Source organism: Idiotropiscis lumnitzeri, chromosome 5 (genome assembly GCF_059441095.1).
Source record: "Idiotropiscis lumnitzeri isolate Australia: NSW breed Sydney's pygmy pipehorse chromosome 5, RoL_Ilum_1.0, whole genome shotgun sequence".
NCBI lineage: Eukaryota > Metazoa > Chordata > Actinopteri > Syngnathiformes > Syngnathidae > Idiotropiscis > Idiotropiscis lumnitzeri.
In genome coordinates, this window is record NC_142395.1 from 10765530 (window position 1) to 10787850 (window position 22321).

Genomic DNA, 22321 nt, shown 5'->3' on the forward strand with positions numbered 1-22321 from the left:
AGCAGTATAAAAACACATTTCAAGTATTACCATAACAATACTAATACAACTTTGTTCATTTACAAAGTGACACTTTTAGGCCTATGTTTGGAATTGGACCAAAATTTGGAAGAAAATTAGTATTCAAATTGTAAAACTTCAACTTTGAACCACAATCATGTCACACCAGATGTCAGCATATCCCACAAAATTGCAAGCCTTTGCAAAAAAAGCTCTTGGCTGTCAAGTTTGACTATGGGGGCTGGTGCCACCAAAAATTTGTCAGAGTTTGTTATCATTGGAATTAAATAAAAACTTTTATTTTAATTGATAACCTACCTGGACATTGCCATGAGCACGAGTGATGATGTCAATGCTTTCGCCGTTCTGTTTGTATTCAAGGATGCAGGCATTGTACTTCGATGTGAGAATAAATAGCAGGTCCTTGTTCTCACCCTAAAGAGCATAAGAAGTTGATGAACCAAAATCTACCCGGGGAATTTGCAATTGAAGTTTATTGACTTAAAACGGTTCCAACATTGAAAAACATGTTTAGTCTTGGCCCAATGATTTCCTCTACTGCTTTGCTTAAACGTGTTCACAAAATAACAATACATGCATCTGATATTTAAATATTCCAGACATCATCTTAACACAACAGATGTGTCTACTGTGTGTGAATACTTGACTGTCAAGTAATATGCATTCTGACAATGACACAAATTACGGCAGTGTATAGAAAAAAAAGAGGTGAAACTAATGCGTACCTTGGGCCTAAACAGCTCCATGACAGCAATCTTGCCATACATGCCCACTTCCTTGACAGGTCTGAGTCCTTCAGCTGTGACAACATAGATCTCCAATCTTGTGTTTTTTGCTATTAGCAAATTGAGGTCCTCTGCAGAGGTGAAGTGGCCTGGAAAATCATCAAGACATAATATGCTCTTTACTTCTTGTTTATGTTTACATCGGCAGGATTAGTGTGCGCTATTATTTAGTTGCTCTTTGCAAAATGTAATTGTAGCAACACAAAAAAAAATGAAAAAAATAAAACAACTGATTGCCAAAAATGTGAATTGCTTTCCTTTTGGGACATCTATTAGATATTGGTACATCAATAAACATGATTCAGATGTAGGCTCTCCAAAATTATTGGTTGTTGGACTGTTGTTGTTGACATCTACACACCAAGCAATCAAATGAGATTACAAATATAAGATTAGATCAAAATCTACTTGCAGACGCAAACCTCACAATTAAATTGAAGATTTTATATTAATTTAGAGTTTGGTTTCTTTTTAGATTCGGTTTAGTGGTCGACACAAATGTCAAAACAGACAACGTCAATTTCTTTGAAATATCAAAGTTTTTGTGTAAACAAATAGTCAGGTGGAACATTTGATAAAGTGAAAGGGGGGTCAATCAAACGGTTTACTCATCCGACGATAACATGGCCGTGCCGTTAAATTATTACTAGGCTACAAACAGCATATTTTCAAAGGTGAAAAGTGTATGTGGCGTTATAATGTAATAGTGACGTTTGAACTTCATCTGGTGAAGACTATTTACTTGCAAGTAGGTTGACATTCAAGCACGCCAATCAACATCTTCCCCCGATCGCATGTAAGCTACCAAACAAGGCATATACATTGCACGCAGTGTGAATCGTAGACGGTTTTGCAAAGACAGAGTTGGAAGGTAAACAGATCTTAGAACCCAACCAGAGCTATCGGCTATTACAGGCCCGTGTGGCGTTTTGGACGTGCAGCGCGGGAGTTCAGCTAGCACACACGCAAAGTGCTGCGAGAAACAGCAATACGGGCCACTTACCTGTGATGCAGGCGTTGACCGCCGTGGGTTTTTGAGCTGTAACCACGTAGTTGTATGACATCTTGGCAACAGTAGCAGATAAACACCAAAGTAGTGTTATATCGCTCACGCAAGTGACGAAATCATTTAACTACAACTCCCGGAAGTAGTTGGTTACCACAACCGTGTGTGCTAGAAGCATTGCTAGCGAACAGCAACCGTAGCCGAGAGCGCCCTCTTTGTCAAGGAGGATACAAGGGGGAAACGAGAAAGCCCTGCAAAATGCAGTCTCCCCAAAAGAGCAGCAAGGTCAAGTCTTTTGTTTCTCTTGTATTCTGTTGACATTTGGGTTTCAGATCAAAAGAGGAATATCAGACAAAAGTTCAGAATTACAGCTTTTATTTAGATGGTGTTTACATCGAGTTATTGTGTTAAACAACACATAAACCCTCACCGTTTGTTTGAAGCAACTTACTTTACTGAGCAAAAGTATTGGAGCGAACATTATTAAATTAACTTAAAGTGACTAACATTTAATATTTGGTGGATTAAGCCTTACTTCCAATAACTGCATCAAGCTTGCAACCCATTGATTTCACCAGAATGTTGCATTCTTCATATTAAATGCTTTTCCAGGCGGGGTCCAACTTTCAATTTGTGTTTGTTTCTGGGCCTTTCTCCCTTCAGTCTGCACTCCAGGAGGGAAAATGAAGGTAAGTGAAATTTATTCATATAACACTTCTCACGGAGAGAGATTGCAAAGTGCTTCACAGAGTCCAAAATGCAATAATACAATAAAAAAATGAACACAATTCTAAGACCTTTCACTTTTCCCCACTAGTGAAATCATTTGTTGTCAGAGGTGTCAAATCCAGGTCTTGAAAGTAAAACCATTCCACAGTTGGGTTATTGTCCTTGTCAAGCTTCTCCCGATTAGTTGGGATGCATTTCTGTAAATTGTGTGAGAGTATGTAAATAGTTTGTGTATTTTTAATCATGTTTTTAATACACTATTTGTATCAATGATAATTACACACACACTCACAGACACGCACATCATTGCTTCAGCACACATGCGCACACCCACACGCTTGTTTGGGTTTCACTTTCCATAGGTTTCGTTTTTCTTTGAATAAAGTCCAGAGGGATGGGCGAAGAAGTCAGTGAGAGTACGGGAGATTGAACTGGCAAGACGCCTACTTCACCTCCTGGCTTCTCCTCCCATCGCGATGGAGAAAAGACAAAGCCTTCCCTGGTTATTCCTCTGGTTCTCTGCATTTAATTCAGTCTAATGAAGGCGTCAGGACCTTTTTAAACCTGACAAATTGCCTGACAAAATGGTTTCGTAAACTTCAGATTTAAAAAAAAAAAAAGAATGAAAAAAAATCGCATCAATCTATGCAAATTAATAAAAGAGGGAAATTGCAAACTCTGCCTATTACATGATCAAAAAGGGTATTGTATATAATTGATATATATATAATTGATGATTTTTTACTTTTCCGCCCATCTATATTAGAAACTGTACTTTTTTTTTATTTTTACGAACATAAAGGAATTGAATCAATACTTCTACCTTTGCCAGTTGTTGCTTTGATGTTATTTCTTCCCAAAATCTATCTGTATAAGTCGTGCGAGTACTTTTAACCTCTGCCGCACACAACCACCTTTTAAAATGTGGATTTGTTGGTCGAAGTGCTTGGCTTTCGTGGGGAGAGTAACATAAAATATAGAGGGTGGAGGAAAAGTAAAGCCCCACAGCGGGAAACTCATAATTTCCCACTTTATCGCAGCGTGTATGTTTGTGACGTCATAGTATATCTTGGGAGTGGCGTCACCGGTAGATAGCGAACTAAAAAAAAACAAAAAAAAAAACCGGTAGATAGCGAACAAGATTGTACGGAGGACCTTAGGTGGGGAGATAAAGGTGAGACGCAAACTCTTTCTTTTTTTTAGTTTGTGTCCGTGTTTCTTTTCTTTTCTTAGCTTTTTCTTTTCGGAGCATTCTACTGGACAAAAAGTGAAGTTAGATTTGACGGCATGCTTTGAGTGTGAAATGTGTTTGGTGAGTTCTAAATGTTGTTTACCGCCAAGCGAGAATTTTACAATTAACTCGTAGAAAATACTTTCTTCATTTCAACGCAAGCAAGCTACAACTTCGTGTAAAACTAGCTGTCATTTGAGATGGACTGAAAAGATTGGTTGCTGTGGGCAACGGACTGAAAAACGTAAACAAAACGCTGTCCCTCAGTGGTAAGTGGGAAAGAAAAAAATCCGACTCTTTTTTAGGACATTTTTGGGGAAACTAGTTTAACAGTGTTGCTAAGTTGCAGTTATAAGCATCTGACCTCCCCTGCAAAACATGTGTTTTTTAAATTTATCTCTTTGTTTATTTATGTACTTATTTATGATATTATTATTATTATTATTATTATTATTATTATTATATAGTAGTAACTATAAATATGATTAGAATCAGGATTCATTGTGGAAAAACAATCCAAAACTACTTCCACTATTACTACTACTACTACTAATTATAATCCCATTGTGTGCATTGCTGGATTGTTTAAGAAGAAGAAACAATCAAATCAGAGCCAAGTTTTTCCTCTAACTGTGAATTTGTCCATGTGTGCTCTCTAGCTGAAGTTGGACAGGTGAAAGGACATTTAAATCAATAATCATTAAATGAACACTGACAGGGGTGGCACGTGGCCTGACTGGTTAGCACGATGGCCTCACAGTGAGAGACTGTATCGGTCGTGGGTTCAATCCTGGCTCCGGCCATCCTGTGTGGAGTTTGCATGTTCTCCCCATGCCTGCCTGCGTGGGTTTCCTCCTGGTACTCTGGTTTCCTTCCATATACCAAAAACATGCATGGCAGGTCGATTGAACACTCTAAATTGCCCCTAGGTATGAGTGTGAACGCGGATGGTTGTTCGTCTCTGTGTGCCCTGCAATTGGCTGGCAACCAGTTCAGGGTGTCCCCCGCGTACCGCCCGAAGATAGCTGGGATTGGCTCCAGCACCCCCGCGACCCTAGTGAGGAGAAGCGGGACAGAAAATGGATGGATGGATGAACACTGACAGTCATAGTCAACACTAATTTCTATAACTGTCATTGCCAGGTTATTTCACAGTTTGCCTTGAAGGATGGAGTCTTCTGACGATAGGACAGAAAATATATTTGACATCAAAATAACTATCACTCGTGCAACTAACATGGTGAGTAAAGACAGCTTCATGTTGTCTTCAGCTCCTATTTCCTTTAAACAGTTAGCCGAGGGGCTATTATTTATCCACCTACCCATTTATTTTCGATATTACTTTTTTTTGGTTTGTTGGATCACTGTTTTACCAACAGACTACTGACTATAGTGTTATACTTAGTGCCAGCATCATGTCGTTTCGGATATTATTGTTAACATTCTTTACGATAATGTTAATTCTGTTATATTAATTTCCACCACTTCCACCCTTAAATCAAAGTTCATTTCTTTCTGTAAGCATGGAAAAAAGGCAGGAAATATTCAAAGTTTTCTTCGGATGGAGATCAATGGAGCATTGTTGGCAGAGTCTGAAAAGCGGACGGTTGATCCTGCGGCCCAGTATATTGAGTATGACTTCACCCACAGTTTTACCTGCTGCAGTGACGTTCTGGCTCTCAGTGACATACCTCATAAACCAGTCGTAGGTACTGGAAGTTTTGTGTGTAGCAATAGCTATTTTTTAGTTTTTTTTACTGAACCAATGCTTGAGACACTTACCACAAACATTTCTGTTCTTTTAAACTCTTGCTGTAAACATTTCACAAAGTAGTTCACATCACTTCCATTAACGTGAATAATTTTGCTGCTGTCAGTGACGTTGATAGAGGTTGTTCCTGAGAAGAAAAAAGTCGAGGCAAAGTCAATAGTCCTGGGCCAGGCAGTGATTGACCTGCTTCCTTTACTGCAAGGTAAACCTATAATTTTAATGCACCTGTTAGATTTGCCAATGTTTTTTGTTTTATTGATTCATGAACTAGATAACAGTCATCCAAGATTTAGAAGTATTACATTTTGACCTTTTACTTCGTCATTTAGAGATGTTGTACAACTTTCTGAGCTATTTATATGTAGGATGGTTTAGCACCAAGAAATACAAACTTTGCCAGATTCTTTTGATGCCTGGAGAATACTAGACTGTGTACAAAAACTTTTTTTTTTTTACTTTCTGCTGACAGGTCAATGCAGCTTCTCATCCACAGTGGCACTGCATGCGATAAACGCCGTCCCAGAGAAGGGAGCCATCCCGCCCCTCATTACCAAGGCCAGTTAGCTTGGCTTTGTCACTCTCATGCAGCTAAATAATGTTACTAAAATAATGGAACATATCTTAGCATAATGGAATGCAAATTATTTAATCGATCCATCCATTTTCTGCACGACTTATACTCACGAGGGTCACGGGTGTGCTGGAGCCTCCCCAACGTGACTTTGGGCGAGAGGCGCGGTACACCCGGACCTGGTTGCCAGCCAATCACAGCAAAATATTTAATGATTGAAAGCATTTTGTGCACAAAGATAACTTTTGATAAGTAACACATACTTGATGGCTCAGTGAGGTGATTTGTCTGATGCCTACATCACATGCACACACCCATACTCTTAAATGACAAGTGTATGAAGTGCTGTCTCGCTGAGTAAAAATCATTTCATTAACAGATGCTCACTTTTTTTACCCACGATCTGGGATTTGCTCGCCTATGTTGCAACGCCATGCCCTGTTAGAATTCTTGACCCACTGGATATTTTCACAAAAAGTCACATCTGGTGTTGCAGCGACTTTTAGAGAGCCAGGTGCGCTATGAAAAGTTGCAAAACGGGTACATTACCCTATTTTGTCGGTCCGTCCTCCATTCGCGACCTGGACACCCTTCCGTCATCGTACCTCTGTCCTTATTCATAAAATAATCGTCCTGCATCCTTGTCTGTCCTGCACCCTTTTTGCACTTCCATCCTAACGGCTCAGGTTTAATTATTATATAGATCTTAATTAAAGCTCATTTGCTGGCTAATTTCCTATTCACATCCATTTACTGTAATTTCTGGACAAGAAAACACAGCTGTTTAGAAGCCACAATAGCCAAATACATCCATAAAAACAATTTTGTACATACATTAGCCCATTCAGACTTATAGCCGCAGGTCACCAAGTCATTAAACAAGGTATTAGCTTGATGCTTTTTACCCCCCAAACAACGCTGAACTCAGCTACTGTTACAGAGCGTACTTGAACCTTTCTCAGACTCTTGTTGTCACATGAGGCAAATTCACAGAGGAGGTCGGGACCGGGGTCACACTGGAGAGATGGCTGTATTTATTCAAACGCGATAAACTTTCAGATATGTTTTCTATGAAAAAAAAAGGGGCAAAAAAGCAACTTGGTCTTCCAGTGGGTCAATGAGGCATGATTCTTCTAAAATGACAAAATTATCAAACAACACTGATTTCAGTTATTGTTTCCTTGCAGGGTCAATTTTAGTAGTTGGTATTTAAAGCTTGGATTGCCTTTTCCCCACCTGGGGATGAGTGAAGAAATGCTTTTGTTGTAATTCAACAGAAGACAATGCTGTATTCTGACACCGTGTTTGCTTTGTACTTTATAACACGTTGAGGTGCCTTCTGGTGCATATCCCGATAAGACGTTTTTGAAATTACTTTTGTTTCCTCAGTCATCAGGTTTAAGTTTTCACAATGTCATACCACACTAGAGCCTGTCTGGAGTTGATGGGATTTAGTAAAACAAAAATTATTGCAAGGAACACGGCACATACGTATGATTGTGTTTGTTTAAATTCATTCGCATCAGGCTCTCAGATAGTATCATTAGATATGGATGGAAGATAAAATAGCCTCCTTAGTTTTGGAGACAGAAATCACATTTACTTTTTTGGACATTCTAGTGTTGTTCTCAGACAATAATGCAAAACATTTTATCTATGCAGCACCCGATTTTGGATGTATGTGTCAGTGCATCGGCTCCATTACTGAGTGAAGAACAGCTTGCAACTTCCAACCTGATGAAGGTGTCTTTGGAGACGGCTTATTCACTCCCTGACACATTTAATCAAGGTTTTGGGCCGACCGCCCCTCCATACATATGCACTGCTATTATGGAGGTCCCATGTACGGCTGAGGTGAGAGTAACCCTTTGCTTAGTATGGAACCTCTTGCACTACAGAATAGGATGCTGTGAACTAGAATTACACTCAACAGTGTACAGACTTTCACCAAGGATTAACAATTAACAAATGCTAAACATCAATAAAAAATGGAAATCAATCCTTCATACAACTTGCAAAAGTAACTGCTCCTCTGACTTCCAGAAAGACCAGCTATTGTTGTTTAGTGAAGGGCAGCCAAAGACAGGAGGTCACAGAGAAGACAACGGCCGGCAAAGGAAAAGACCGCATCATGCCCCACTTGCTCCAGGGAACCACTTTTTGCCAGGAGCTTTTTTCCACACTCAACCCATTGATCAAGAAGATGGCGAGCTTACTGGTTTAGAGGTACTCTCTATGGGACAATGTTTTGGACAATTTTTGTTCAATTAAAAAAAATATTTCAACAATTAATTGATTCTAAAAATATTATCTTTGCACTATTAGAATGAATATAATTTAGTGTATATCATATAAAAGTGTGTTAAATTGGCTCAATGAGGAAATTAACTTTGAAAGTTCCACAGTATGTTTGTAAAACATGCTTTGAAGGTAAACATATTATCGTATTAAGAGTTTAGTTTGACAACACATTGTAGAAAATGAGATACAAATTACAAGAATATTGGAGTGGATACATTTTAAATGTGGGGAAATTCTTAAACATATAGAAGAGAAGATGATGAGGAAAGATAAGTCACGAGGCTGAAGTCTGAATGTCCACTATAGGACCGTGAGTTCCGTAATGAAGCAGAGACCATGCTGAACAGAGTGAGCTGGGACACAGAAATGCCCTGTTTTCTGGATGCAGACGGCGTTACCAGGTCAGCTTCACACACTCCTTTTTTTCACCTTCGAATGAATGCAAGCTTTTTTTTATATCTCAACTACCAAATTGTTATCATTTCTCACCAAAGCTTTCTCCCTGGAAATTTGTGAAACTCTCACTGTTGCTTTTTGAAGTAGTTCTTCTTTATTCACTTATACTTTACAAGCATTACACTACATGGAACACATTTAAGCCGATAGAATCCTGCAAGTGTGAGAGTGTTATTTTATCACTGATCGTTAGCCACAGACAGCAAAATCCAAATGCCAGAATACTTTGATGAAATGGGCTTGCCCATAATTCTTTGTGTGCCTATGCCATTAATATTATGTGATACAACATGTGTCTGCAACAATTGTGGTGTCGTGAAGATATGAGATGATGTGATGCAATATAGCCTGGGATTTCAGGCTGCGTCAGAAGATCACAGAGAGCAGATTCTGGCCACTTGAGATCATGAAGTCGACCATTGCCAATGAAAAGTCGGGAACTGCTTCCAAGGGGGTGAGAGACACTGCTTAAAAAAATTGAAGTGTTGTGCGGCTGTTACCGAGCTCATGAAGCTCCCTGATTAAACTAAAAGCATAGACCAGCATAGGTGCTCATCAGCATAACAAGCATATTTTTTTTCTTTTAAATGACCAGCAACAGCAGCACAGAAACACAACAAAACCAGCATAATAGTCTTGGTAGAGTCACCAGCAAGACCAACATGCTGACCATGCCCCTGCTGTTAGCTGGTGACACCAGTAAGAAAACAGCCGGGATTCAAACAGCTGAACTTTCAGTCACTGCTCCAACTCGCTCTACTAAATGAGCCACAGCCACCCAACAAAACCTTCATGCTTTGCTGCGGCGTTGCTGTATGAGTCCATGACCAGATGAGATCAAGAGTAAACCTTAAAACAGAAAAATACTATTTTCACGAGAAATCTTGAGTGAAATGTTCAACACTCTACTTGAATGTCATGGAACCCTCTGCATTAATAACCATGCCTGCAGATAAACAACAACAATTTCAAAAGCAATGTGTTTTGCACCCAGCAGTGAGAAGCGGCTACAAAAGTGTGTCAAACTCAAAGCTAACGAATGAATATGAACATGTCGCTGCGGCAGGCTTTGCTACTGCAAAGCTAAGAATATTCAAACAAAAAATGAGCTGTTCTGAGAAACATGCAAAGTCTAATGTCATTGAAACAAAACAGTGAGAGGGAAACGTGTGGAATCGTGTTATTTTGTTTCCCTAACACAAACGGGACCATTGATCTACTTAACAACGAGTCTCAAAATAACATTCCTTGTTATTCCAATGAATTTATGTAGGAGCAGGTGTCTATTTACATGAAAATGCAAAAATTGAATAAAAATATTGCAAGCAGAGAGAGGAATAAATCTGATTCTTTCTGCCTTTTCTAAAAGGAAATGTTCTCAAATTTAATTAAGATGATTTATACACTTTAATTTTTATACTTGATTTGATATCACGATAGGTACCGCCACTGTGAAGGGATTCAATTTATATCATGATATATGGCCATATATTTAAAGCAAGTCAGTCTATAACAAAAATATGAAAAACAACTTGCATACTTTTTGACATTTATGAATGAACATAAATTAATTACATTTTTATTAAATTATTAAATTAATTAAACTTTCAAATACTTTTGCTTTAAAAACATCTAATATAATTCTACACACAGTACTACACAAAAATACATATTTGTATATGACAGCAAGCAGTAGTTTGTGCTACATTGAACCTGTTTGAAAACAAATTTGGGGAAAGAAGGACTGCTTTCCTCACCCACCCTCTTTAGGGTCCTAACATGAGAGTAATAATAGCTTTTAATGTTATGATTTAATTTTCGCTCATATTTGTAAATGTAATTGGACGTAGTGAATATTGCTACGTACATAGAGAATACGAAGCTTGATTTGTGGAATACTGTGCAACAAATTGAAGTTGCAATATCTGTCAGAAAAATCGCGATTCAATCTTTTCCTGAACCCTAGGGAGGGTTGTCGAGTGACCCAAGGTTTGGCAGTTTAAATCCTGGCTAGTTTTGTTGTGTCCTTTGCTGCTGTTGCTCTGCTAGCAGCTGGTGACACCAGCAAGACCAGCACAAAAACACAACAAAACCAGCATTGAACGCTTGCACCTATGTATGCATTAAAATACCGATGTGGCTCATCTCTGATAATAAACTGTTTTTTTGTAGCAAGTCGAGGAGGAACCACATATCCCTTGCCACGGTGTGGCCTTTATTGATATGGGCCGCTTACTCTATCCAGGAGTTACCCACATCCGAGGGGCATACAGTATTCAACCTTACTCAAGCACTTTATTACTTAACAAGGTACGACAAACACACGTAAAAAAATGTTTCTTGAATTAAAATTTCAAATTAAGGTGCCCTTTTATTGTCATAATTTTTATTTCTCAAATATTCAATACCTGGAATTATATTAGAAATATTTTTAATCGACGTATAATCAGCTGACTCATCACTTTCACCACTGTGAACCCTGTCTCAACACTATGATCCAAACTGATGTCCCTGCCCCTTAAAAATGTTACATGAGGATATTCTCTCACATCATAAATACAAAATACATAGTATACACTACTTAAAATAAACCTCCTACTTTGATGGTGTATTATCAAATCTTCTGTGTTCTCCAGACCAGAAGAAATGTCAGTTTGTTGAAAGAGCAGTTAAAGCCCGGAGCCAACAAAGAACGTTCTGGGACAGCTACAGCTACAAGCTCTGCAAAGACGAACACGGGAAAGGCCAAGGACACCAAGGCTCATGTTAAGGTTAGTATGTTTAGGAACCAATATTTTATTTACATGGTGGGAAGTGATGCCACAGAAAATTATCAGTATAAGCCTACGTTCACAACGTGAAAACATCAGGCCTTCGCATTTGATGAAGTATTAGCTCTTCAGATTCATGAGTGGTTGTTTGTGTCTTTGTTTAACATCCATTAAGCTCAATGAGAAGCATCAAGCACATTTTGTGTCATTTCCCATCAACTTATTTTAACTGTTGTGGTTGATATTGTGTTAGGCGACTGGCAATCAGAGTGCAACAAGCGTGACTGATTTGAACGGATCTGATCACATCCCCCCAGACAGGAAAGTAAGTCTGCACATCTTTTTCAATAGATGACTCTTGAAATGAACCCTTCACGTGATGCAAAGTCTTCTTCATTTATGACAGGCGTATTTGGACTTCAGGACATACATTATAATTGAAATTACACTGACGAATGCACTAATACCCAAAACATCTACCGAAGAGTTGGCAAGAAGGTAATGTAGTATATACTGTACACCAGATTGCAAATGCTGAGTGCTTACCTCAACCAAATGAGATTCTGGCCCAGAATTGGTGCAAAATATGAGCTGTAAAATATTTTGGACAGAATATGCTGTCCACTAGATTTTTGCAAGTTGGATACTTGATGGTAGTGCGGGTAAAAACATGCTGGGATATTTCTGTATCTTCTGTAGGGTGAAAGCACTGATCCCTCCGAGACCCCCATCTTCTGGCGGACCGAACAAAGCTGAAAGAGTAAAACTGTGCCGACGTATATATAAACTTATGTATATGGTTGATCTGCACACAATTTGCAAAAAGTATTTGGGAACACCTTTTACACTGAATTTACAGTGAATTTGCTAACGCTCCACACCAATTTAGTTGAATGTCCATACATTTTTATTTGTAATTATCTCTTCTAGTTTCAAGTGACCCATATCTGATATGACTGCTTACCTATGTTTACTGAAATAACCCACACACACAAGTTTAAAACACAGCTAAACATTCCACAGTACAAACCAAACTCTTACAGAAGGTGAAGTGAGAACATTGTTTAGGAAGAGCTCGGAAGTAAAAACAATGTATTGTTGTTGTTGTAGCGCCTGACTATGAATAGAGAAGTTCCGTGAATAATTGACACCCCTTATAATCGCCACGAAATAAAATATGCAAAAAGAAAAAAAATAGAATAAGCAAGACATTGGGTACAAAAAATAAATTTTATTGTGTGCAGATCTTGGTAGTAGTAGTGAATATTCAAATGAGAGCTGCAGTGAGTGTGGTTTGAAAAAAGAAATATCAAAGGGTGCTATCTTTTTTTCTTTTTTTGAAACTTACCAAGTCTTTTTACACACTAGGAACTTGAAGTAAATGATGAGGATAGTCATTAGAAAAATCACAGTTTTTCTTATGGATGGACTGGATCTATACTTCAATGAGACTAACACGTTTTTGGACAGCATGAGAAAACCAAACTAATCTGAAAGTCATGTCTGTAATGCCTGTAAAAAATCCTATAAGTCATAAAAAATGTATGGAAAATTATTTAATTTAATGATAAAACTTACATTCATTCTATTTTCAAAATTAAATTATTTACAATGAATTTAATCATAACTAACCGATTAAAAAGTTACATTATATGACTAATACTTTTGTCTTTTATTATTTACAATAAAGCAATATACTAACTTTAATGATAAAAATGAACAGCAACTACAATGATCCTAATAATAATACATTTAAATTAACCAATTTTCCTGGTGGCCAAAAAAAGTGCAACAAATATTATATAACTCTTGAAAATGTCAAAAATGTGTTTGGTTGGCTGGATTAAACAATAGAGTTAGCTGTATTTGGCCCGTGGGCCATACTTTGCCCAAATCCTGGACTAAAATATTTATTCTTTTCTTTCATACAGGCTGTGCTGAATTTTCACAAGCAGGTGGGCAATGTGGTGAAGCATATTTTGGAGCAGTATGAAGAGTTGTTTGGAACACGACTCAAACTGCCCAGTGACTGCAATCGAGAGCAAATGATGGCTCAGCTCATGGGGGCTCTCAATGTGTCCGGGAGATATTTTGCCTTCAAAGAGCAAATTAAGGTGTGGATAACTGCATGTGTCACCATTTTACTTTCAAAACATAGATGTGTCAGCCAGGTATGCTGCCGTTTGCACATTTTATGCAGTAATTGACTGCGCGTGCGTGTCCATGTGTGCGTGTGTAGCCCACTGTGGTGAGGTTTGTGCGTGACAAGATGCAGCAGACAGACACATTTACTGAGCAACAGGATCTGCACGAATTTGTCAGCAAGCTCTATGTGGACCTGGTGGATGAGATGCATGTTGCGCTCAACAAAGTATGTGCAAAAACACTCTTCAAACCACATGCACACAACATTCTTATAAGAGTTTGGGATTTCTCATTAGAATTATTTTTTTCATTTTTACTTAAAAAAATCATCAGTTTTAATTAGTTTTAGACCAGGTTTCTTATGCTTTGTTATAGTATGGGTTTATTCCTTTTTGTTAACTTTAAAACCTTGAAACACACATACACACATGATTTTGTAACCATTTTGATTCTTTCCCCACTAGATTTATTCAAATGAAAATGAGGATGACTCCCCTGATGGGATCCATTTGAGTACCTCTCATCTGAGTCATTTTGCCCGAGAAGCTCAGCTCATTGGGGATTATCAACTGGCTGTTCGCTACTACCAAGAGGTACGACAATTCTAATAAAACTTAACTGTCATTCAGATCTCCTCCCTCAAATCTTCACTTCTGAATCCATATTTTTTGCCCTTTGTTGGGGACAAAACAACAAATCAAAGCCTGTAAATCTTGTCTAATTTCCTGCAGCTGGTTGTCAGGCATCCCCGTGATCCCTCTCTCAAGTTTGAGTGGGGAAACCTCTACATGCAGATCGGCGATTACATGAAGGCGAAAATGTGTTTCCATGACGCTGTTGCCGTCCACCAGTCTCACCAGCCCAGGTCAGAATGAGTCCGTCATTTTTTACTGGACATGGTTTCATCTAGACTGCAATTATTCAAATGTACATGCTTAATAGAAGAATGGTGACTCACAAATTGTTTGTTTTGTCATTTAGTCTGATGATGTGTGGAGTGGTGGCAGCCTTGTTTAATGATTTTGAGCAAGCTGAGACGTTCTTGGACCGAGCAACCAGCATAGAGCCTCCAAGTTTGGTGGCCTGGACTTTGCTGGGTAGGCTTAAGGCCAAAAACTTGAGAATGATGCATGCGGAAAGAAGCCTCATTCCGTTCGCCTTTGCTTTCCAGGTTTGGTCCAGGACAGCCAGAATAAATCCATCCTAGCTGAGAGAGCTTTCCTGGAGGCCAAAAGCCTCCTGAAAGCTAAAGAAACAAGCAATCAGACACACAAGGCGGAGGAGTCAGATGTGGATGAGGAAAGCGACAAGCAGAAGGGACCGGAAGAAGACAAGACCAATCCACTGACAAGCCACTCTCCTAATATGAAGAACAGTGGTAGGAATGCTCCCTTTTTTATTTTAATCTAATGGCACAAGGTAATATTGAAGATGAATTGGGGATGGTTTCTAATTGAAGAGTTTTTTTGATATTCTTGTTTTTGTAAAGAATTATTGATGTACAGCGCTTTCATACAACATAGGATTTATTTTGCAATTCTTACTACATTTCATGTTTACGTTTCTTTAGAAAGTGCCCAAAAAGCAAAGTGCTACTTAAAAATAAGATATATACCCTTAGCAGATGCACATTTTGGAAAAAAAAGCCGATATTAAGTAACACTTAATTGACTAAATACATTTTAAGATACTTGAACTGACAATTAAAATATATATAATAAATTATATATATATATATATATATATATATATATATATATATATATATATTGAAAAACAGCACTAATTTAGTACTGCTTAATATTCATCTGTCTTTATACTTTCTGTTCACTTGAAAGGATTTAAGAGTGACTGTGAGCCGCAATTCTGATCCCTTTCTGTCTCCCAGACACAGAGAATGGTGATACCGTGCATAGTGAGCCGAAAGAAAAAGTCATCTCCAAATCCATTTACACCGAGACTCTCGAGTTTCTGCTGCACAACTATGCCCTGGAGGTAAAGAAGCATAAAGCAGCTTGTTTGTCAAGACTCACACTGATCAAATATAAATGGAAGCAAATTGAAAAAGCTACTTCTGTTGTAATGTTGTAAAACTGTGTGGACAAAATGTTAAGTAATCTTTCTGAAACATATAAAACGCAGAGGAAAGCCTCAGATCCATTAGTAACATCTACAGTTGGTCTGGCACCTTCTTTCTGTTGCCAGATGGCAGAGCGCGCTCTTTCCAAGGAACTGTCTTCAAAGAGCAATCACAGTTTTCATCTGGCTTGTGTACAGTTGCTCAGAGCTGAATATTCCAGTGCCATTGTCACCCTCAGGGAGGCGCTGCTTCGGGTAGAGCCGGTAGGAATTCTTTTCTAGTGGCAGGAAATGTATTCAAACAAACCTTTTGGAATTATACTCCTTGGTTTTATCACATTAGATCACATATGCTTTTGGGTTGACTGAAGCGTTTTTCACACTGTGAGCAGGTTGCAGATATGTGGGCTCTGGATGGTCACTGTCACTACTTGTGTGGCTCATTTGCTGAGGCCCAGGGGAGTTATGAACGGAGCCTAGACTTCCCAGAGCAGCCGTCAGACACTCACCTTGTGCTTCTCCGCCTGGGATCCATCTATCTACAGGAGGAGAAGGTTAGACATAATATACGCTGTTGGCGACACATTACGTTGCTCATTGCTGAATGAGTGTACAAAGTTGTAACAGTGAGTTTGATGTCAAAGATTCAAATTGCCCTCTTCTGCTGTTCTCTTTAGTTTGAGCAAGCTAAAATGACTTACCTGCAGGCTTGTGAACAATCTCCCTCCTGCCTCACCTGGTTGGGCCTGGGTATCTCCTGTTACCGGGTAAAAAGCCATTTACAATATTTCTAATATTTGAAGATGCCAAAAATCACGTTCAGTATTGCACACTATAGTTTGTCCTCTCTGACTATTATTAACAGACTAAAACAGTCTACATACTCAACTTCATCAATATTGTATGTTTGTTTGAGAATTCTGTGCAAAAGTTGTTGTTTTGCTATTAATGTCCAAACTTGTGTGCTTCCTACTATGCTTGCATGAGCTCAAATGACAATATGTTAAAAATGTACATGGTCTCACAGCAAAACCACACAGCGTAGACAACCCTGGACTATCATTGTGCACTATTTTGACACACGTCCAATCTACTGTACATACTGTATAGTGAGCTGTAATTTCAAGTGGCTGGGGTAAGAGTTAGATGTAAGATGAATTGCGTTCTTAAGAACTGTTTTTTAAATATTTTCAAAAGTTTTACATTCAATGTTTATGAGGAAAAAAACAATGTTGTGACTCAGACTCAGTTATACGTGTCTTCATGTGTCTTGATGGAATAGCTGGAGAATCTTTGGATAGCTGAAGAAGCTTTGACAGAGGCCAACCATTTGAACAACCAGAACGCCGAGGTGTGGGCCTACTTGGCGATGATTTGCCTCAGGGTGAGTGGAAAAGATGCTGTGATTGCTGTTGTTCTTGTGCGAGATTTGTTTTGTTCCAAGTTAAAAGATCTCAAGTTTACCCTCAGATCAGAGCGCCCTCATGCACTTCAATCAATCCCCTGAACTGGGTAAATTCCCTTTTCACAGCCACAATACTCGTGTGATGTTGTCATTTCAGTTTGACAGGCAAGAAGAAGCAACGCTGTTCTACAAATACGCTATCAGGGTGAGTTAGTCAGTTTTTCTTCTTGAAAGACGTGTTTGTGCATGTTTTTTCTTTTACACCCCAAACCTGACTATTTTCTTGGTGAGCTTTATTTATTCCCGGTTTACAGTTCAACCTGGAGAACACTTCCCTTCACAAGGAGTTGAGCGATCTGCAGTATCAAGCCCAAACACGTCCTCTGGCATCATGCTTTGAACCACACTCTTAACACAGTGGTTTCAATCTTGGGAGCAAACGCAAAAAAAATAAAATAATAAAATGATATGGCAGTTAAAAATGTTTTCTACTGGGATTGTTGTTAAAATGCTAGCCTAGGAGAGCCTCAGCATCTGAGATGGTGGGAAAAAAACAGGATGGAAAGCAGAAGAAATGCGAGCCCTTCATTTTTGGATACCATTTACTGCCCACACTCTTCATAGACATTTTGCTCACAACGCTCGCTGATGTGTGTTATTATAGTGTGTTGTCAAGATAATGTCATAAATGGTAAATGGGCTGTCACTTGTATAGCATAAGTCATAGTTGAGAGCTGACGAAAAATATTTTCAATTATCAAAATTGTAAATAATTCTGTAAACTTGCGTTAGGTCTGTCAATTAGAGTGACTTCGCACACAGCTCAAAAAAAAATCGGTGTAACCCATATTTCTGAGAAAGAATCATTTTGAAGCCCTGTTTTTGGGCGGGGGCGAAAAAAGGCAAGAGGCCACCATCAAAGTAAATGTTTAATGTCATATTACAAACACAACAACATACATACTCTGACTTGGATATAAAGCAATGGAAATACATGCAGTCTTCAAAAATATGCAACATAAAATATGACATGTGACTAAACTTCCGATTCAGAAGTCCCAACATGACATTCATATTTTAAAACAACGTATACACATTTTGGCGCATGGGAATAACATTTTTCACTTTTATAATTGATAATGCCACAATTGCATTAATTATTATTGAAAAAGAAAATAAATTGCCTTTTGAGCATGTATGCAAATATTCACCAAATGTGTGAAATGTGACTGAAAGCAAATGATTCTCAGAATTGCACATTCATTTTGGACACCCCCCAATTTCCCAAATGCTCCTGTTCTTATGGATTTTACAGCATCTCCACTCTTTTGTGCGTGTTTGGATTGGAATGGAGGTGTTGGGGGGGAGGGGGTGTCACTGTCTGACCTGTGCAAAGACCTCTCGTAGCCACGGTGAATCCTCATAGAGACGGGGGTCACCCAAATACTCAGAGGTCCTCTTGTAGAAGTAGTAGTACAACACAGATGCTGTCAACAATTTGAAAACAAGAAATTCAAGTTTTTAAAAACTATATATAAAAAAAAAATCTAATTTTGTGGTAAATGCTATTAACTTTTCCCTGTTCAACTATTTTCCACAAATCAGATGGCACCTTTTACCATGTCCATCGGAGACACCTGTTGTTTTTTATACTTTTGCCTTGAAAACGATATCACTATTCTTTTCACATCATTAGTTGGCTGAACAGCGACGCAAAATTACAAGTTTTGCAACATTAAATTGCTTTATTAGAAAATAAAGTTGAATGTGTGTGTATATTTTGACAAATCTCATTTGTAACCGGTAGCCCACAAAACCAAGTTAGAAGGACACAATGTGCTATGAAAGGTTTCGTTACGTGATTAGTTGTCTCATTTGAGTTGAAATATAAGTGACATTGACTTTCTTACCAGCTCTTTGGAACACAAACAAGACATGAAGGCCATCTGTCCAAATAAAACGTTTGGTGTTGAGCCATCGCAGATTCTGCAAATATGGAGAAAACATCATTCTTGACTTTGCTTTTAATCACTGCTTTTAATCACACAATACAATGAACAGATGTGGAATGAGAAGATATTCCATGTCAATGAAACATAGTGAATGCAAATGTTGTTTTGTATTCAAACACGAGGCTGATTGAAAGGCTTGATGAATATAACAAAATCGTAGGAACCAACATTTAGTTGATCCAGTTGAATGCCTATGCAAGGTTACATTCCATGCGATTGCTCTTGAGGGCTAAATAATTTTTGGAGGTTTACAGACAACAGTAACGGGTGACAAAGTCTCACGCCCGTTAACCAAGAAAAGTCCCGAATGCCTGGTTTCCAATGGTAACTGATGCAATACACGGAGTGAACTCATTTGAACCCAAAACACGTGTCAGAAAAATCCAATAAATTGCACCCTTAGGTACGATCTTTTTAGTGCACTGAAATAGAGCATGAATGCATTTTTTAATTGGTAGACTTACTGGTTTCAAAGTGTCATATTTTTGCAAAACATCAGCTCCCACTTACCATAAGCCAGGAATGGAGTATTACACTGAAGGTCAAATAAAGTGCAGAGAGCATTAGCAAAGCTCTAAATCTCTCCAACAATATGGCTAGCAGACCGACTTGGAACACGTAGGTGTTAAACAACATCAAAAGAATGATGATGAGGTTGAACAAGATGGCGATGTCCTGAATGCTATTAAGAAAAGGGGGGACATTTTTATCACAAAGGGCTTAATTATTACCAGAGGGTGAAACAATTTTCTTTCTTAACACATCTTCACCTTAAATGTTTGACTGCATTGTTGGACTTACACGAAAAGTACAAGTTGGACCGCTTGTTCATCTCGAAGCAGCTCACTGAATGAGTTGACAAACAGGTCGAAGGAGAGCAGGCTGAGCTGAATAAGCAACACCAGTGAGTAGTTGCTGGCTTGGAGCTTCTCCGTCCCATAGGCTGGGCGCCCGGGCGGATTCTGGTTCCACAATGGATCCAAGGCTGCACTGATCTCTATATACAAACATCAATCTGCAAACGAAACTCGCGGTGGTTTGAAAGGCGCTCTGAGACCTTCCCTCGGGTGGTCATGTGGTCACTTTGTTGGATGAACTGTCCGGAAAAAACTGCTGACAGCATGTCAAGACTGACACAGGTACTATTGCATCACTTCAGGTGGCGTGGTGGTGAAGATTTCTTTTTTGATTGATGATTGAATGTTCATTTTGAAACTGGAGAGACATCTGCATCCAAATCCAGATACTGCAAAAAAAATGACACTGGGGTAACACATTTGCATTCTAGCTGAGAGCATCATGTAGCAAATCATATTTACTGCAGAGTGCATATGTCATTCTCTTACAGATTTGCATACATTTATTCAGGCAGAGTCATGTATTTAATTTGAAAATCCACACATGCACACGCACGCAGATTGGGTCTATGTCCTTCCAAACTGTCACACAGGAAAGACGGAGAGATGAATGTTTCCAGCAACATAAGGCTATATCATCAGGATTGCAATAACGCACCAAATGCTATGTGAAAAATGTGGCCGTGTGTGGTGAGTTTGATGACATTTCATGTCACCTGTCAATACCATCCAAATACATTAACTCCAAAATCAGGTGCTGTTGACGGCTATAAACTAGAAGCCGAAATTAAACGTCTTTCTAATTCTGTTGCGTGAACGTGACAATACTTTTGAAAGCTTTCTGCTGGCAATGCAAATGGCATCATGAGTTAACTATTTCATATTATCTTGCCTGACCTTGCAATCTTGACCAGCAGTCGATCGATAATAATGTTAACTAAAACATTGGGCAAATTTTCAAATTACAGGTTTTGGTGTGAACATTTTGTATTTTCCTTTTGTTTTCAACTGACTTATAAATTTGTTTTAATATCTCATATATGCTCAGGCTTGGATGGTACAAAGTGGCCAGAAAATATAAATGCCTCTAGGTACTTGCTGAACAAAACAAAACAAAAAACTCTACTACACACAGCTGTAGTCCATGTTCTATAACAAGCCCCACTTACGATTAAACAGGAGGACATGTGCGCATGAATTAATGAATGTACCTGAGTGCAATTGTTGGGTACTTCCTTGATTTTAAATATTCCTTAAACAAAATGCATCGCTTTAAGTATCATTTCAAGGTACTTACATCCGTTACAAGAATTACAAAGTCCAATTCATCACCATCTGCCATCTGAAAAAAAAAACAGGTCCACCTTTCAATGGAGTTGCTGCCGCTGGGATCATTAAGTGAGGTTTTGTAAATAATTTTCTCAGACCTCATGCATCCTCTGAGCAAGGATGAATGCATGACAGTCTCCCGACTGACACCTGGTGGATTCTCTTTTCGACCCATAAGGCCCATCCAGGAAATGTATTAATAGCTTGGCACAGCCATAACAGGTGTGCGGGAGATTAGGGCTCCTCTTCAACACAACCCAACAACCTGGAAACCAGATAGTGACTAATACATGGAGATTAGCAGAGGTTAGCGGTGCTCTTCTCTGTAAACAATTTGATGAAAAGTGTGACAACAGGAAGTGATGAATGGCCCTGGTAAAAGCGTTAGAAAAGTTCAATTGTTCATATTACATTCAAAGTGTTCTCTTTTTTTCTAATGGGGTGTGTGTGTTGATGCTTATGTAGTCTTATAATTGCTTTCGAAATATCTGCTGTCTCTGTGATGAAATATTTACAATTCCAAATACGTATGTATATATATATATAAATAGATGGATGTCTTGTACAGTCCCAGTAAATGTTTTATTTTGACCTATTTGCATTTGGTGAAGATGCACGTGATTTTGAAGGAAGCCACTTTAAATGCTAACACCCCTCATTAATGACTATAAAGTACTGCAGATTAAATGGTAAAAATAAATTTTAAATGTGTTTATTTTATTGTGAACATTTGTTGTCTGTATTACATTTAAAGTGTATAACAAGGACAGATTCATGAGCGCTCGTTATAATAATACAGGATACTGTCTGATGGGGTGTCGCCATCCTTTTTGAATTTGAGAACTATTTTGT

At 38.5% G+C, this 22321-nt stretch overlaps 3 protein-coding genes across 5 annotated transcripts in view; 1 reads left to right on the plus strand and 2 right to left on the minus strand.

Annotated features, from left to right (window-relative positions):
* Nucleotides 1-1985, minus strand: part of ddb1 (damage-specific DNA binding protein 1) — a 35826-nt gene extending 33841 nt beyond the window's left edge. Inside the window, exons 1-3 of the mRNA XM_088296143.1 lie at nt 1810-1985; nt 747-895; nt 319-435 (exon numbers count right to left, since the gene is read on the minus strand). Of these exons, the coding sequence (XP_088152269.1) occupies nt 319-435; nt 747-895; nt 1810-1870 (327 nt within the window). The 5' untranslated portion in view covers nt 1871-1985. The remainder of the gene's footprint in view (nt 1-318; nt 436-746; nt 896-1809) is intronic.
* A 1678-nt stretch (nt 1986-3663) lies between these two features.
* Nucleotides 3664-17712, plus strand: LOC148336894 (cilia- and flagella-associated protein 70-like). Its single transcript, XM_088296765.1, has 27 exons — nt 3664-3715; nt 4916-5012; nt 5295-5481; nt 5650-5745; nt 6013-6098; nt 7777-7968; nt 8158-8340; nt 8722-8816; nt 9232-9325; nt 11044-11181; nt 11508-11642; nt 11896-11967; nt 12049-12140; nt 12342-12402; nt 13574-13756; nt 13882-14013; nt 14252-14380; nt 14519-14652; nt 14769-14884; nt 14959-15165; nt 15676-15782; nt 15993-16130; nt 16259-16420; nt 16544-16633; nt 17149-17250; nt 17429-17476; nt 17586-17712. The coding sequence occupies exons 2-27, from the start codon at nt 4941-4943 to the stop codon at nt 17682-17684; spliced, it is 3150 nt and encodes a 1049-aa protein (XP_088152891.1). The 5' UTR covers nt 3664-3715; nt 4916-4940; the 3' UTR covers nt 17685-17712.
* Nucleotides 17713-18203: 491 nt separating this feature from the next.
* On the minus strand, nt 18204-21740 carry LOC148336895 (transmembrane protein 138-like). Of its 3 annotated transcripts, XM_088296450.1 has the most exons (6): nt 21568-21740; nt 21438-21482; nt 20054-20529; nt 19794-19965; nt 19182-19257; nt 18204-18758 (listed from the first exon to the last, which is right to left on the minus strand). In XM_088296450.1, exons 3-6 carry the CDS (start codon nt 20221-20223, stop codon nt 18646-18648), a joined length of 531 nt encoding a protein of 176 aa, XP_088152576.1. In that variant the 5' UTR covers nt 20224-20529; nt 21438-21482; nt 21568-21740; the 3' UTR covers nt 18204-18645. The 3 variants fall into 3 exon arrangements, 2 of the variants coding, with proteins under 2 accessions (XP_088152576.1, XP_088152577.1); XM_088296451.1 differs by having other exon boundaries at nt 20085-20529; nt 21438-21740; XR_015843201.1 differs by lacking the exon at nt 19794-19965 and having other exon boundaries at nt 18724-18758; nt 20085-20529; nt 21438-21740.
* Between the last annotated feature and the right edge of the window lie 581 nt (nt 21741-22321).